The sequence below is a fragment of the Vanellus vanellus genome (genome assembly GCF_965231255.1).
Source record: "Vanellus vanellus genome assembly, chromosome: 6".
In the NCBI taxonomy this organism is placed as follows: Eukaryota; Metazoa; Chordata; class Aves; order Charadriiformes; family Charadriidae; genus Vanellus; species Vanellus vanellus.
This window is the reverse complement of record NC_138911.1, coordinates 2,078,118-2,095,197: the sequence shown is the minus strand read 5'-3', so window position 1 is coordinate 2,095,197 and position 17,080 is coordinate 2,078,118. Positions and strand designations below refer to the sequence as shown.

The 17,080-nt window shown below is 44.3% G+C and overlaps 2 protein-coding genes across 2 annotated transcripts; both read right to left on the bottom strand.

Moving 5' to 3' along the window:
- Window positions 1–2,473: 2,473 nt before the first annotated feature.
- Window positions 2,474–3,409, bottom strand: LOC309673301 (olfactory receptor 5J3-like; the record flags this gene model as incomplete). The annotated part of the gene is made up of 1 exon (XM_082485042.1): window positions 2,474–3,409. One exon carries the CDS (start codon window positions 3,407–3,409, stop codon window positions 2,474–2,476), a length of 936 nt encoding a protein of 311 aa, XP_082341168.1.
- A 10,275-nt stretch (window positions 3,410–13,684) lies between these two features.
- Window positions 13,685–14,680, bottom strand: LOC309673300 (olfactory receptor 1f45-like; the record flags this gene model as incomplete). The annotated part of the gene is made up of 1 exon (XM_082485041.1): window positions 13,685–14,680. One exon carries the CDS (start codon window positions 14,678–14,680, stop codon window positions 13,685–13,687), a length of 996 nt encoding a protein of 331 aa, XP_082341167.1.
- Window positions 14,681–17,080: the final 2,400 nt, after the last annotated feature.

Below are 17,080 nucleotides of genomic sequence, written 5' to 3'. Positions count from 1 at the left end.
GTGAGGGGGTGAGTGTGCATGTGACTGGGAAAGAAGACACCAGGTGAGGCTGATCAGGGCCACTACAACCTAATAGAATCATAGAATGGTCTAGGTTGGAAGGGACCTTTAAGATGATTGAATCCAACCATTAACATAACACTGCCAAGTCCACCACTAAACCATGTTCCTCGGCACCATGTCTACCCATCTTTTAAATACCTCCAGCGATGGTGATTCCACCACTTCTCTGGGCAGCCTGTTCCAATGCTTGACAACCCTTTTGGTGAAGATTTTTTTCCTAATATCCAATCTAAACCTCCCCTGGCGCAGCTTGAGGCCATTTCCTCTTGTCCTATCACTTGTTACTTGGGAGAAGAGACCAACGCCCACCAACCTATTGTTGCCATCATGGTCCTGAACCATATGAAGTACCCCGATTCACAGATGCTAACTGTGCTGGTGGTTCTCAGTTGTTTGCTTCTGCCTGAGGGGCTGAAGTCTGTGAGGTGGTCTCCTCCACAGCCAGCTCTATGAGTAAAAGCATAGCTTGATCTGCAGCCATCCAAGGCTCATCCCGACACTTACCCTGCATCTCCTTCCCATGCAGAAGTCAAAACATAGCTCTGTCTGCTGCTGTGTTGCAGCCTTGCATCTCCCTGAGACATGCTGCTGCTGGAAAACCACTCACTTTGACAGGGTATCGAATAATTAAAACCACTATATGTTGTGAAAAAGGCTATCAGTCCTAGTGAATTCACTGTTCATGCAGGCCAACTTCTTAGCAGGCTTGAAGAAGTTAATAACCTCTCACTTCAGACTTGGGAAGGGGACGTTAGCACCTTATTTCTCTTAGACAACCTCTTGGAATGGAGCACTTGCCTGAATCACCAGCTGGGTGGTGCATGGGGCGAGATCCTCGATGCGACATGGAGATATCTTGTATTAGCACAGGGAGAATGGAGAAACACCAAGCACAATGCAGGGGTCTTCTTCACCCTGAGGTGTTCTCAGGGGTGTCATGTGTGAGGAGAGGCTGAACAATGATGAAATGCAGCATATCTATATACAAAGCCATGCACAGGGAGCAATAAAAAGCATTAACTTCAGCTCAGAGCCCCAGGTTTTGTACTTGATTGCTATTTCATATTCTGCACTGAACTAAGCAAATGGAAAAAGCACCTCTGGCTCTTGATATGATCTAGAAAAGAAAGTTTACTTTAAGGAAAGGCTCAGAAAATGAATTTCAATGGGTCATTTAATGTGATCTTTATATACAGAAGAGTATATTCAGTTAAAAGGTATGAAGTTGTACAGTTAGTATCCTGGAGGGTAATGGTATTCACCAAGTAAGTTAGTGCAACATTTTATGATTCAGCCTAGAAATATTCCGATATATAACATAAGTTTTTTTTCAGAATCAATAAAACTTTATATTTTAGCATGGCTTTTAAATTATTCTTCATTTAGTACTGCATACTAAAATTCATGCTCACTCAGCATATGCACCGAGCAGTCTGGAAATACGGTTTGCAGTCAGACTGCTTAACAAAACCAGTAAATAGAAACAAATAGTTTTGGTTAACCAAAAAAAGAGTGATGGTTTTAAGTAGCTGCAAATATTTTGATGGGAATTCCAGCTACTACCTGCTCAGCAAGGTCCCAGATGATACAGAACTGGGAGGAGTGTCACAAATGGCTGTGCTGCCCTTCAGAGACACCTGGAAAGGCTGAAGAAATGGGTCAAGAGGAACCTCATGGAGTTCACCAAAGGGAAATGCCAAGGAGGAATAACCCCCGGCACCAGTAAAGCCTGGAGTACAACCAGCTGGAAAGCAGCTTGGCAGAGAAGGACGTGGGTGTCCAGTGGGACACCATGCTGACCACGAGCCAGCCCTTGTGGCAAAGGTGGTCGAAAGCCTCCTGGGCTGCATTAGGAAAGCATTGCCAGCGGGTCAAGTCAGTGAGACCACACCTGGGGTGCTGTGTCCAGCTCACAGCTTCTCAGTGCAAGAGACACAAGGACATGCTGGAGCAGGACCAGGGAAGGGGACTAGAACATCTCATACCAGGAGTGAGCTCAGATAGTTCAGCCTGAAGAAGAGAAGGCTCAGGGGGATCTTCTCAGTGAGTGTAAATACTTGTTGGGGGAGGAATAAAGAGAACAGAACCAAACTCTTCTTCCTGCCATGCTCTGATTCTATGTGAAGATCCAGATTGTCACCGTCCCATAGACTTCCTTTTTAAACTTGTTTTGCACAGCAGCAGCATCATTATAGCATGGGAGGTAGATTAACTGGGCAAGAAGTTTGTACCAGAGACAAGACCAGTGTAGCTATGTTAGAGGGCACAGTTTAAGACCAGAGTAATTAATTTTTCAACCCTAACATATGAGGTACCAAATGGTTTTGGAAGCAACAGTCTCAGAGGCCTACACGAAACATTCTCCTTCAACGCAGGACAAAAGGAAAATAATATAACATGAGATTGTCTTTCAGAAGTACATTTGCCTCCTGATAAAACTGGTCAGGGCATGCTTTACCTCCTTGTTTCTCAGGCTGTAAATCACAGGGTTCAGCATAGGGACTACGATAGTGTAAAAGATGGATGCGATTTTCTTGCTTTCCAGTGAGTTCGATGAACTGGGTTGCATGTAATTAAAAGTGGCAGACACGTAGAAAATGATGACAGCTGCCAGGTGGGAGGCGCAGGTGGAGCAGGCTTTGCGCCTGCCTGCAGCAGAGCCCATCCTGCCCACAGCCACCACGATGCAGGCGTAGGAGGTGAGGATGAGCAGGTTGGTGGTCATCATGTTGAAACCCACAAACACAAACATTAAACCCTCATTGAGATGCGCGTCAGTGGAGGCGACAACAAACAGGGGTGGCCCATCACAGTAGAAGTTGTTGATGACCAGGGGACCGCAGAAGGACAGCCGGAGCAGGGCGCTTGTGTGCACGATGGCATTCAGCAGCCCTGCAAGGTAGGATGCAGTGACCAGACTCATGCAGATGCCAGGAGACATGATGACATGATAGAGCAGGGGCTTGGAGATGGCCACATAGCGGTCATAGGCCATGGCAGCCAGCAGGTAAATCTCAGCTGTAGCAAAAACAGCATAGAAATAAAACTGCGTGAGGCAGCCAGCAAAAGAAATGGCTTTGTTTTTTGATGGAAGGTCCAGCAGCATTTTGGGGCTGATGGTGGAGGAGTAGCAAATGTCTAAGAAGGACAAGTTACCAAGGAAAAAGTACATGGGGGTGTGAAGCTGGGGACTGACCCTGATCAGAGCGATCAGGCCGAGGTTTCCCGCTAACGTCAGCACATAAGTGCCCAGGAAGAGTGTCAAGAGGACGAGCTTCAGTTGTGGGTGCTCTGTGAGGCCCGAGAAGGTGAAGCGGATCACCTCAGTGCAGTTCTCTTCAGCCATTTTTACATCACTGCAGAGAGATGTGGAGGGAAGAGGGTGAAAAAATTCCTGATGCAATTTCCACTTCATAAATACCAATGTAAAAAGTTGACGCCATCAAATTTAAACAGAAAAGAGAAAAATGTAAGAATTTTATTCTTGCCATGACAGTGCCATCCCTGGAAGAAATATCAACAGTTCTTAGAAGTCTTTTTTTTTTCCTTAAGTCTTTAACAGAAAGAAGTTCGTCACAACCTCTCCTTTGACCTGTGATTCCCTTCCAGTTTCAAGTCCCATATCTGCACACTACTCATGAAGTATTTTATAAATGTCCTGTCCACAGTTGCAATCACATAACCTTGTTCACACTGACGATTTTTCCTGTATTTCAAACATCTAGTTCATTTCAAACATCTTAAAGCTACAGTTACTACAAGGTCCCATCACAAAGTGAAAGCATAACTTGGAATTTAACATCCTGGGGGACAGTGACAGTGCTTTTTAGTCTAGGAACTGGTAACTTTTTATCTCTCCACAGGCCAGGTGTAGTCCTTCCTTCTGGCATTGATTCCTTGGCTGTTAGAAGTAAGATCCATCTTGCTTTGGATGACCGCGCTATACACAGCTATAAACGAGCTGTCTAGCCTCCCAGGCAACATACAAAATTGGCTCTTCTGACCTATTATGAACTATTTTGCTTGGGATAAGACAACTCACCCTCTGAGGATACCCCTGAGGATGACCTGGTTCAGGCATTGACACTTGCGCTGTAGATGCTGAAAGGGAGAGATCAACCCCAGCTGTCTCCTTGCAGACCATAACTTCTGAAGACTGGCACTTTCACTTTTAACATTTGGACCAAAGATTGACAAAGTGGGTAAATCTTAAGGTGAATTTTCCCTCCATTACTTCCTTTCCAGTTCAGGATTTTGGTCTCTTTTGCATAGCCAATGTGCAACTGCTCAAGCAGACTTCTAAAATACCTATCGTTCATTTAAAAATCCAGAACCAATTGTAGTTAAATAACACAGATCTTCTCAAACATATCTACACAGAAACTTCTGTGATCAATCAAGTGAGAATAAGCTCAGCATTTTTACAGAATGATATATTACTTCTCTGTAAAGAAGTTTTCATCATTCAACCTTCCTTGAAACAGTTTTATACCTTCCAAACCCCCTTTCGGTATACTAAGACATATCTTTAACTCTCATTAGAGGTGCTGGAGCACCTCTGCTGTGAGGACAGGCCGAGAGAGTTGGGGCTGTTCAGACTGGAGAAAAGAAGGCTCTGGGGAGACCTCATAGTGGCCTTCCAGTACCTAAATGGGGCCTACAGGAGAGCTGGGAAAGGACTTTTTATGAGGGCATGTAGTGATAGGACAAGGGGGAATGGCTTAAAACTGGAAGAAGGGAGATTTAGATCAGATATTAGGAAGAAATTTTTCACTATGAGGGTGGTGAGGCACTGGTCCAGGTTGGACCACTACAGCAGCAATGACCATGTCCTGCTACCTACAGGTACCTACAAAACCCCATTTCTCCATATATCCTCTGATCGAAACAAGGTGTGATGAACCCAGGGATTCTCTTTTTGAGATCCCCGTTATTTTGAGAATAGTGATCAGTGCAAGATATTGACACCTGAATAGGTATTTCCAACAATTATGATTTAAAGCTTCCCTCGGTTCCTCAATTTCAGCTGTGTGCTAAATACAGTGCTAAACTAAGAATCCTTATTTGTTGTGTTTATTATCTACTGTGATACTCAATTTCCTTGTGAATTCATGTGTAAAAGTGTTATTCCATGTGCACTCAATGTGCATTGTCATTTTCCTCCTCTTGTTTTGCATCTTTGCCGCATTTTTTATCACTAGGTTCTTAACAAGAGCCTTAATTTTCCTACCTTACATCAGAGCTTCTGCAGTTTTTCATAGTTCTCCTCCATCCCAGTGAAACTACAGGCAGGTTGGATCATCGAGCAGGTGTTCATGGAAGACTTTGCCTACTCACAAAATTATTTAGCTGTTAACAGAGATTCATGAGGACAGTCAGCACCTAACCATACAGCATGACTTTGTATCAGAAATTCACCCACCCTCTCTCATTTCAAAGGTCTCCCATGTTATTTGCAGACCCACACTCGGAAATTATGATGCTGAAGCCCAAACACAGGCTCTGTTGGTCTTTATGAAGCCAGAATGATGTCCCATTGGTCCCATGGTCATGGGATAAATCATCATAGCCTCTCTAGGGCACCTGGAAAACAGAGTGAGATTTCCCCAAGAGCATCCTGCAGGGATTTCTCTCTGAAGTTTATGTTTTGGGAATTTGTGAAAACATCAGAAATAATACATGTACAGCGGATAAGCAATTCTACTTATGTACTTAATGTTGCAAGAAAAAAAAAAGTAAGCACAAAACTATATGGTTTTGTGGAAGGATTTGAATCAGAACAATTTTTTCTTCCTGTGTTTCTGGAGAACAAACTACAGTGACTGTTTATTAACAGGTCAGTTTAGGGAAATCAGTGTTTATCTTTGCAATAGCCAGTTCGGTTAAATGTACTTTTGTTTGTACTACATTTTTTGGTTGAAGTGGTATATGTTAAAGAAAAAGCAAGTCAAAACACAGTAATCAATTTCCTATCATAGTCTCGCTTTTCTGGTTTTGAGATTGTTAGAGGGAAATACATCACATGTGATCCAACAGCCCAAGAGAGGTGTGGCTGAGGCCGCTGCATGCCCCCGGGCCCACCCAGTGCTGAGGCTGAAGATGCGGTCCCAGCAGACGCATGTACGCAGAGCACACATACACACATGTACATCTATGTGTGTATATATATGCATGGCTGGCCACACAGATCACAGACAGACACTCAGAGCTCCCACGTTAACACAGACAGCACCGATGGCCTCATCCTGCTCCCCTCCTCTGGCAGAGCAGGATGGAAATCCACTAGTGAGAAAATATATGTATGTGTGCAAAAGGTAGATCCTCCAGCAGCTGGGCTCAGACACACAGTCTGCCCAGAAGTTGCCCCTGGATCCCAGTCTCCCCAGTTGTTGACACCTGGACATATGTGCTCCCAAGGCTGCAGCCCTGCTCCCGTTGCTGGTACAGACCATCACTCTGGCCAGGACTTTCCAGGTTCCGTAGCTGACCCACCTGATCTGGAGAGCTGCTCCCAATGGCTCATGGTGATGGGTTTCACAACTGGACACTGGAGCTGATGGCTCTGCCGGGAGAGGCCCAGACAGGATGATCATTCCTCGCAAGTCCTGGATTTGCCTTACTGCTGTGCATCCCTGTGCTCCTCTGGCTTGTGCAGGAGGGCTTGCGGTGGTCTTACTTGATGCTCTCTGCTCACAGCTGCTCTCATTTGTATGAGGATCAAGCTCTGCTTTTGCTACAGCATCCTGATCTCCACATTTTGTCCAGTTCTGTGATGGTAACTCAAGTGTGAAGAGCTTGGAGGGCAAAATAGAGACAGTTGTTTCCTTCAGAGACATAACACCCAAGACCAGCCCAGTTCGGGGATTCCTTTAACTCACCAGTTGCAGCCAGGGGAGCCAGCTGTTTTCCTAGCCGGTTCCAGCAGGGGGCCATTTCTTGAAGGTGATGGTAACTAAAGGTGGATGCACACTCGGGAAATAAGCTCTTGTAGCAATACAGATGATATATTGTATCTCCCTTAGCACTTGCTTATAAAATCAACGCATCCTCTTTAGTGCTTCTGAGGGCCTCCTCCGCTGGTGGAACCCCATTCAAGCTATGCAGTAAGAAAGTAGATGGCAAGCAACTAATTCCTGGACTAGCTCCTGAAAAGAAGGATTTGGTAGAGCTGCCGATAAGGACTAAAGATGATTCAGAGATGTTTCCAGTCCTATGTCCCGTTTCTGTAGAAAAACAATCCCCAGCCCTGCAAGATTATCTCTGAGATCTACCAGGGCATGGCTACTGCTGCAGCTCTCAGAGGAAGAAGGTGCCCATCTTCTTGGTACTAGCAATACCTTGCCTGAAATGTGGTATCTGGTGCTGTGCACAATGCATCCAGAAGGATGACCACCATGGAGAGCAACAGCCACGATCAAAATCTAGAAAATCTGGCCAAAAGGCAAAGGAATAAAGATACAAGGCTGCAAACTTCTGTGGAAGAGAAGTTAAAGGGAGAAAAACATAACAGTTCCCAAGTACATAAAGGAACCTGAAGAAAGAGGGGGAATAAAGAAGTCTTTACTGTTTCTGAAGAGAAGAAATAACTGCTAAATGCCCAAGAAGGATTCTATTTGATGGAAACCTATTTTTTAGGATAGGATAATCTCTTGGGTATATTGCAGGAGAGGCTGACTATGTCCATCACTAGTAGACACGCTTCTACAGAGGGTTGAAGGGACAGGCTGAGTGACCTCTTGCCCACACATCCTGATTTCATAGAATCATAAAGCCATAAAATATCTAAAGTTGGAATGGACCCATCAGGACCATCGAGTCCAACTCTCTGCTCCTCACAGGACTACCTAAAGCTAGGCCATGTGACTAAGAGTATACACGTTTAGCTGGTCTTACATGCAGTCTCCACCTCAGCTTGGAAAGGTTGATTACCCTCTTCCAGGGCGCTCTCAGTTCCTGCTGGCACATTCAATTAAGCTAACGAGAGACATAAGTATTAGAAATTGGCCCAAGTTGCAATGACTCAAATTATGGTGTGAAATGGTGGGTTGGGATGTTGAGTACCTGAGGACTTGGGAAATTGGTACAAACCTGTTGTGGAAAAAGAGCAGGAGGCACACTACGCTGGGTGTGAACGTTAGATAAACTCAGACTCCGGCAATTCAGTTGACAGTTTATGTTAGTTTGAGGTATTATTCCAACACAAGAGCCATCCTGCAGGCATAAGAGAGCACTGGGATTTATTCAGGTCCTACGAAAGGAAGGGACACTCCAGTTTGCCCAGCTTCTGTTATCTTGAAGATCCATAACAGACAGTTTTTGCCTTTGAAATGTCCCTGGCGTTCCACAAGTCTCTGGAGATGTCTCACACCCAGAAGAAGCAATTACTAACTACTCTGCTGTTTTGTTTCGCTTCCTTTTTTTCCATTTTTTTCTCCAGAGGAAAGTTAATTATATGTCAGTACACTGGGGTGTAAAGTGACCCAAATTAAGTGCAACAACCACTGGGGAAAAAATAATACAGCCATAATGAAAACAGGAAATGCCGCTTTTGAGCAAAACAATGTCATAAAATAAGACCTACTGGGGATTTCAGTCAAGTTTTTTTGTAATTTAAGGATCTCAATCACAAGTGGAGAACCACCAGTAAAGCAAGCAGCTTTGGAAGCATATGTGGGTTTTCATATAGGCCACCATGGGCCTGTGATAAGGTAGGGACTGCTCCCATGGGACATGATGGAGAAGGTAAGGAAAAGCACATCCAGCATTTTGCCCAGGAACTACACAGGGTTCTGCAAGTTGAGAAGACTTGGTTGCACGTGATTTGTCTCTGTGCTGACAAGAAGCAGGAGAAACTGCTTTGCCCAAAGTGCTTCCAGCTACCTTGGAAGAGCAGGGAGCTGTGCTAGGACTTGGAAGAAGCCATGCAGTGGGGAACATGGGGTTGCTGCCATCATGTTGTGCATCTAACAGAGGCCCTCTTATGTGCAAATCATACACATTCAAACCTGTTTCTGCAATTTGCATTATAGTCACCATTTGTGTAACTATTCCTTGTCCTCCTGTCCTGACGGATTTGATGGAAACATGCCATTTTCTACAGTCACTGCCTGCATGAGCACAACCTGCTTCTGTAATTGCTTATCACTTCTCCTATGGATTTCTATCATACCATGTCTTCCCAATCCTGAACACTGGCTCACACCTTAGGAGAAAGAATACAGATGGTGCTACATCTCATGGTGCTCCATTAGAGAGGCTGGCGTACTATTTTAAGTAGAAGACAACATTAATTTTTCTGCAAACAGAACATAAAGGCAGAGTAAAATTAGTTTGTGCCGCTGAGAGGAGCTGGCCTTCAGTCAAGCTCTGTCTTGTGTTAAGGTTTTGCTCTACTCCAGAGTTTTCTTTCTGTGCATCAGTGTCCTGAGTGCAGCCTTCACCTCCTTGTTTCTCAGGCTGTAGATCAGAGGGTTCTGTATGGGGACCACCCGGGATATCACAGCAGCCACTTTGTCTTCATCCAGTGAGAAATGGGAGCTGGGATGCATGTAAATCAAGACAGCAGTCCTGAAGCTTGTATTTCTGACCATACCACACATGCCAAACATCCTTCCGCAGCCAAGGAAACCTTCAGTGTTTCTCCTAATGTCAAAAGGGGTCACTCTGAAAAGAATGGAGGATTCCAGCAACATCCCAAACAATTTACACCCAACAAGTAGAGAGAGGAGAGAGATATTTCATGACTAACCCCAAATATATTAAATTAAGTCATAAGGATCTCATTTTTAAAGAGACAGAGGATTTTTGTGCCCAATTTCCAGATAGGAAAAGGTGAAGACCTCTCTGTTTCTGCCATCTGATATGTGGAAGCACATACACTACCTTGGTAGGATCTAGCAGGATAGAGACATCTTGTTACCATTACGGAGTAGAACAAGGTGTTACTTGGAGACCATGAAGTAATTAAGTACTAGAAGAGCTCAACAATGGGTGCGTTTCAGGGAGTGTTGAAATTAAACCGTGAACTCCCTGACCTAGGTGGAGGGAAGGTTGTGTTGAAAAGGAATTATTTGCACTGCTTAGCTTAAGGGCAAGGGTAAAGTTCAGGATACCAACATAGAAGCCAGTCGCCAGCAAAAAGGATGACATTAGAGATGACGTCTTATGATGCCACAGGAACAAATACAACCTACTACGTTGAATTGTTTACAATTCTTCACTAGGGAAGAACCCTGTGGTTGAAAATGCACTATAAGAACACTGGGATAGTTTTCCCCACCCCCCTTCAGCTCTTCTGACACAGAGGAATTAAGGTTGAATTGAGAGCAGGAACACCAGTCACAGCAGGTCTTTCCTAAAATCCAAGAGGAATAGACACCAGAAGGGTTCCCTGACTCCCTGCACCTCTGTTCCAGGATGAGAGAAAGGTCTGCCAAAACATTCAAGAGTGGGTTAGGAGGATAGTGTGGGAAAGCAGAACCTCACATTTCTCCTGCTTTGCCTATCCAGTTAGGACACACTGAATTCAGTGAAAAGTCTGTGTGGCAAAGCAGAAACATTTCACGCCGGGGCAGGGGTTCATCGCCATCTTCTCTTTCCCACATGAATCCATCTCTCCCCTCCTTGGCTTTCCCTGTTTCCCCATAGCCCCTGCGCCATCCTAGAAGTAACTCCAGACCCTCAGACAGCTCACCCCAACCTGGTACTCTCAGAGAGCCTCAGGGGCATCTATTTCACCAACATCTCCTAGGAGCTGCCACACAGCTCTTGGCATTTCCCTGCCTACAGGGATCTTCCCTCTGCGCCTCCAGCCACCCCTGCCAAGAGGTTGAAGCAGGGACAAAACCCACTGGCCTGTGGGTGGCTGCTGGGAATGGGGCAGCTGCCAGGCAGAGGGCACCATGCAGGAGATGGGCTTCTGGACAGTGCAGCTGTGGCATGACAAACACAGCCATGACCACCCCCTCTACCCCACTACCGCTCAGGGCCAAACCTGTGCAGGCTGGGTGGGGTGGGGTGTCTTTCTCAGCTATGTAGCTAGGAGAGTCTCCTTTTATCCTACAGCTAGATGGTCTCACATCTACACTTCTGAAGTCATCTTTGCTGGGCTGGGCTGTCCTCTACTCCATCCAGACATACATGTGGGCCACATGAATGCTGACCCACACAACACACAACAGCCCTCAGACCGGTTCTCCTGGCTGACTGCAGCTCTCCTAGCCAACAGACACAATACCAACCATTCGGAAAGTTGGCAAGGTGTAAAAGGGAAATGCTTCCTAAGCAAGTCTGATCTCATAGTCCCAGGTTTAACCACCAAAATCTTCAGTTTTACAAGGAAACTGACCATGGCTGCTCCTTCCCTATCCCTATATAACTGTCTGCAGTAATTTCTGGTACACACTGGTCAGGGTTGGAAGGGATGTCTGGAGGTCACCCAGTCCCACCCCCTGCCAGAGCAGGGGCACCTCCAGCAGTTACACAGAACAGCGTCCAGGTGGGTTTGGAATGTCTCTGGAGTGGGAGACTCCCCCACCTCTCTGGGCAGCTGTGCCAGTGCTCTGCCACCCTCACAGGAAAGAAGTTCCTCCTCATGTTTAGATGGAACTTCCTATGCTCAAATTTGTGCCTGTTGCCTCTTGTCCTGTCACTGGTGCCCAGTGACAGGAGACTGTTCCAATATACCTGGCACCCTGCCTTTAAGTATTTATAAGCATTGATAAGAGGGACCCTGCAGAGCAGTTAACTGACCCCAGAAGCAGATTGGTGCTCCAGCCTATACTGAGTTTTCTGTGTGCATTAGGTGGAGACTGTCACTTTGACCAGTGATGCGCATCTTGCAATTTGTCAGATGGCCTTGGAAGAAATGGCTTTTTTTCTTTAAAATGGTTTCCACTGTCATAGTTCAAGAATCACAAGAAAGCCTGTGTAAATGTCTGTTGCTCTGCTCATGATAGGCAAATAGTCCCTACATGGCAGTAGAGGACTTCTGATCTTTTCATTTAGTTGGTGGAAATGAAACACAATTCTAGGTAGTCTGTACCTTTTATGGAACAGGAACTACAGACCAGGAAAGATACCTCAGGTCATCCTGCAGGCCGTTAGAACTTGTGTTTAGGGAAGCAAATCCCATTCTTACCATAGGTCAGGACACTGACCTCTGTGGGAAGCTCTGCAGCATTACAGCTACCAACTTCAAAATTTAAGTGATCTTGGATGGACTTACATGCATTTTCTTAAGTTGGTGAGAATACTTAAAAAAAAAAAAAAAAACAAACAAACAAACACACACACACAAACCAAAACCAAACACACCACAGAAGAAAATCCCAGAAAATCCAGAATGCATTACCCTAGGGAAAAGCTGTTTGGTCATTACAGGTGACTTTTGAACCCGTTGTCAACATGACCAACAGCTGTGAATGGATGAAGTTAAGTAATTTCCACTGGTTTAATATTAAGCATGTACATTTGTTACTACTAAGATAAGAGTTCCTGCAGGAAAGTCATTTGCTTATCCCTTACACCAAGACAGCAACTACAAAAAAAAAGGCCACTAGGACAGACATCTTTGACATTTGGTTTTAGGAAGGAGTAGTGCGCAAACAAAGCCACATCAGTTATTTTGCATCAGGCACAACAGCTGGAATGACATGCCACAGCACTTTAACACAGCCTGAGGTCCATCTCAAGCTGTGAGAGTTTATCATCCCAGCACAGAGACTTGTAGCCAAAATATACACACAGATTTATAGCCACAATACACAGGAGTCTGCATGACACTTCCCCTTCTCGGCACATCCATGTCCACTTTTTTGTCAGCCATGCCATCACTTTTTGCCTGGAATGAAGCACTCCACCTAGTTAGACTTGCACAGACCTACAGCACCCTCTGAAAACCTTCCTTCAGTCTGCCAACAGTAGGAAAAGCCAAAGTGTGCCTGTGTAACTGTCACAAATCCCAGGACCGCAAAGCCTCCCTTTGGCCCCCTGGCCATAAAAGGAGGCTGAGAAAGCGGTCTAATGTATAGACATCACCATAGTTGACACCTCTAATTTACAGGGGTCAATTTGCACCCTGAGATATTTTGAGATACATGGTACAAGCTATGGCCAGATTGTGCCTGGTGGCACTGGAGGTGTTGCAGTTGGATTCTTGGCACATTGGTTGAATATATACCCAGACTGATGACCTGAAATGATGGCAAAGGAGCCTTCCTTCCAGTCAGTCTCCCACAAAGGATGTGCTTTTGTTTTCTGCAGGAGCAACATGGTCAATGAGAGGCACCAGTCCTATAAGCTGCTTTAGTACATAAGAATGTATATCTAAGTGTGCCTACAGTACTGATTCCCAGCATTCACGCTCTATGATATGCGTCCAACGCTTGTGTCTAAGGCTGAGGCTCTCCTCTAATCTTCCTCTGTGCCTAGTGGAGAAAAACCTTATCAGCTGAAGTCACCTTCTTCTGTGAGGACCTAAAACCATGCTGTTCAGTTGGCCTTCTGGAGGTGCACACCTCTGCCTCTTGACTGTAAAGGAAGCCCAGAGGAGGAGTTTTGATTCCAGCATCTAGCTTTTAGATGGCTAAAGTTAGAGAAGATCAGTCACAAACCACAGTGCCTATCCAATTGCTGGGGCTCTAGAGGATGCCAGAGACTGAGAAAGGTGTTCTTGTCTTCTTAAAGCAGTTCTTACCTGGCTGATCACTCTTCTTAGGGCACATTTAACTTCTTTGTTCCTCAGACTGTAGATTGTGGGGTTTAGCAGGGGAGTGAGGATTCCATAGAGCATGGAAACTATCCTGTCCTGATTAGGTGAGTAGGTGGAGGAAGGCCGTACATACGTGCAAATGGTGGTCCCATAGAAAAGGCATACAACTGTCAAGTGAGAACCACAAGTGGAGAAAGCTTTGTGCCTGCTCTCAGAAGATTTCATGTACAGGACAGCCACCAGGATATAGATGTAGGAGATCAGAGTTACCACAAAGGCGCTGCTTCCAAGGACACCAGCAACTGTGAGAATTACCAGCTCCCTACTGTAAGTAGATGAGCAGGAGAGGGCCAACATGGGCGGAATATCACAGTAATATTGATCAACTTCATTAGAATCACAAAAAGAGAGTGTGAAAATCAAAGATGTGTGCAACAGAGAATTAAAAAATCCTACTACCCAGGTGCCAATGGCTAGGTGAGCGCACAGTTTCATACTCACAATGTTCATGTACTGCAGCGGATGACATATTGCAACATAACGGTCATACGCCATCACAGCCAAGAGAAAAATCTCTGTGCCTACAACATCAATGAGGAAGAACAGCTGGAACATGCAGCCAGTGAATGAAATCACTTTGTTCTCAAGCAACAAGGCCTCCAGCATCTTCGGCATAGTGATAGTAGGACATAAGATATCCAGTAAGGATAAGTTGCCAAGGAAGAAGTACATGGGGTTGTGCAGACGAGTGTCTGTGCTAATGGCAACAAGGATTGTGATGTTGCCTGCCATTGTGGCCAAATAAATGATCAAAAACAGCACAAAGAGAAGAAAACGGACTTCAGGAGCATCAGAAAGGCCTACGAGAACAAATTCAGATACTGTTGATAGGTTGATCCTCTGCATCTTAACTTTCATTGTAGAAATTATTACAGAGGTGGTACCTGGAAGAAAGAAGTTGTAGCTTAGTCAAAATTTCATCTCCCTTCTAAAGAGTGTGATTTTTGAGGGCCTGGTTTGCGGTTCAAAGACATTGGCAAGTCTGCATTGGCACACTCAAAATCTAAATTTTACTCGCATATACCTGATGTAAAAAGTAAAATATAGGTATTAAGCTTAACAGCAATTAATCAAAAAAGTTCAGTTCTTGCAAGCTATCCTCTCAGACTGAAGAGCTGAAAGTTAAAGATGAAGATACCCCCTCCTCCGTGGTGGCTCACTTAGTTGGACACAGCCCTGAGCAACCTGACTGGGCTTTGAAGGTACCTGTACTCTGAGCTAGGAGGGGTGAAGTACAGATCTCTAGAAATCCTTTCAGCATAAATTTAGTGGTAGTAACATCACCAAAGGGGTCTAGATTACTAGCTGAAGCTACTCCCTTAAAAAAATTAGGTCTTTAATGCTGTCACATAAGAATTAAATCTCTGGTCATCACCAAGCAGGTAGTATACCCCAAACGCATTTTGGGTTTTTCAGCTTTATGCAGTGGGATATAAGACATAATCTAGTATCCAATTAAAGACCTTCCTTCCTATAAATTTTACCCTATATACTTCCATAACAGTATTACTACTTTTAGGATCTAGCTGGGTTCTGCCCCACTCCCCACCATTCTTTTCGCAATTCAAAATAGTCTAGAAGTCTTGGCATTGAAGAGACTTTCCGTCTGCCCCGCATTGCTTCACTGAACGCAACCCAGTACTTACGGTGATGATTTACACAGTAGCCCTGTAGAGAGATAAAGCAGAGTTTGGCACGAGCACTTCCTTATTTGCATATTAGAGCATGATTAGAGATGGTATGAAAATTGTAACACGTTCTTGTTTGTGAGAGATACAGAGCACAAATTAAATAGGTGACTGATATCCCATTTGAGACAGGCCATTGTCTATCATCTTAGGCTCTCACAGAAGCTTGCTTCCAGCTTGAAAAAGGACCAAAGCCAGAGCTTAAACTGCCATAAGAAATATTTTAGTTAACAGAAATAAAAGGCACATGGTGCTTTAAATCACAGCATCACTGGTTCTTAAAATGGGGAACTTATTCAGATGAAATACAACAGACACGACACAAAAATACTCACTGGTACAAAGAATTAATTACTGGTAATATATAGTAGTCTGTATCTCCAGGAAACGTGACTATCCTTTTTCTTCTTACTACATCTGATTAGAATATCTACATATGATAGAAAAAAATTATTTCCCTGTAGACTCAGGGACATCAGTCTATTAAGGAAGCAACAGGACCATATTTAGCAGCATAGGAATATTCATGCAGATATCTTCAAGCACTGGCAAAAATGCTAGCTTGACTGCAGGGGCAAGCACCTCTTTTCTTTAATGAGGATTTATAAACATGTGAGGATGTATCTGGGGAGGAGTGTCTCTGAAGCTTTCCTGGATGTTACCTTTATTGCATATGAGGGTTTTTTTTTTTTTTTGTTTTTTTTTGTTTTTTTTTTTTTTCAGAATATTATCAAAGGGAGCTAGAAATACAATAAACTATTTCTTCACCCTGAATCCTTTGATCCCCACATCTTTCATGTTGTAGGACCTTTTTAAAGGGCTGTGACTTGAGTATCAAGTCCACTCCCAGGGAAAATAGATGGTGTCATTCCCCCTAGGTCCTGCCAGCCTGCCTCAGGTGCCATCCCAGGTTACTGAAGTTTTATATCTCACAGGCATCCAGTGTTCCAATTTCTTTAAATTAAACTTCATCCTTAAAATTACTCAATCATGAGTTGTTTTCAAACCAATTTGTCTTGCTCTGGAGCCCAAAGTGTATCACTTAGACATTTGGGGTCAAAATAAATTTGGCAACAGCTACTCTGCAGAAGAGCATACCTTAGATGAGGGCAGTGGTAACAGCTAGCACAGCATCGTGTGCCAGTGGAAATGCCTTCCACGTTGATTTTGTATATAATCTTAATTCCTGTACAGGAGCAACCTTTGAATTTTGTATAGTGCCTACAGAAATGACAGAAGAGAAGCCACTTGTGAAATCCAGGCATTACTTGAATCGGATGTGTACCCTGACATGAGAAGGAACATAAATTACTAGCACTACTTCAAAGAGCTAACAAAAATTCATCTCTGGTTCCAGAAAGGATCCACATATTACACATTCATTCATGGGAGCACCACTTCCCATCTGACATACCACCTGCCTATAACTTCTGTGATGATACTGTTTGTCAATCATTCTTAAAGCCTCTTTGCTATGTTTGCAGTGTGTAATTCTTAGAAAATAAAGACTTCTGTGTATATTTCAGAAGATAAATTGGAGTTCTCCAAGGGTTACAGA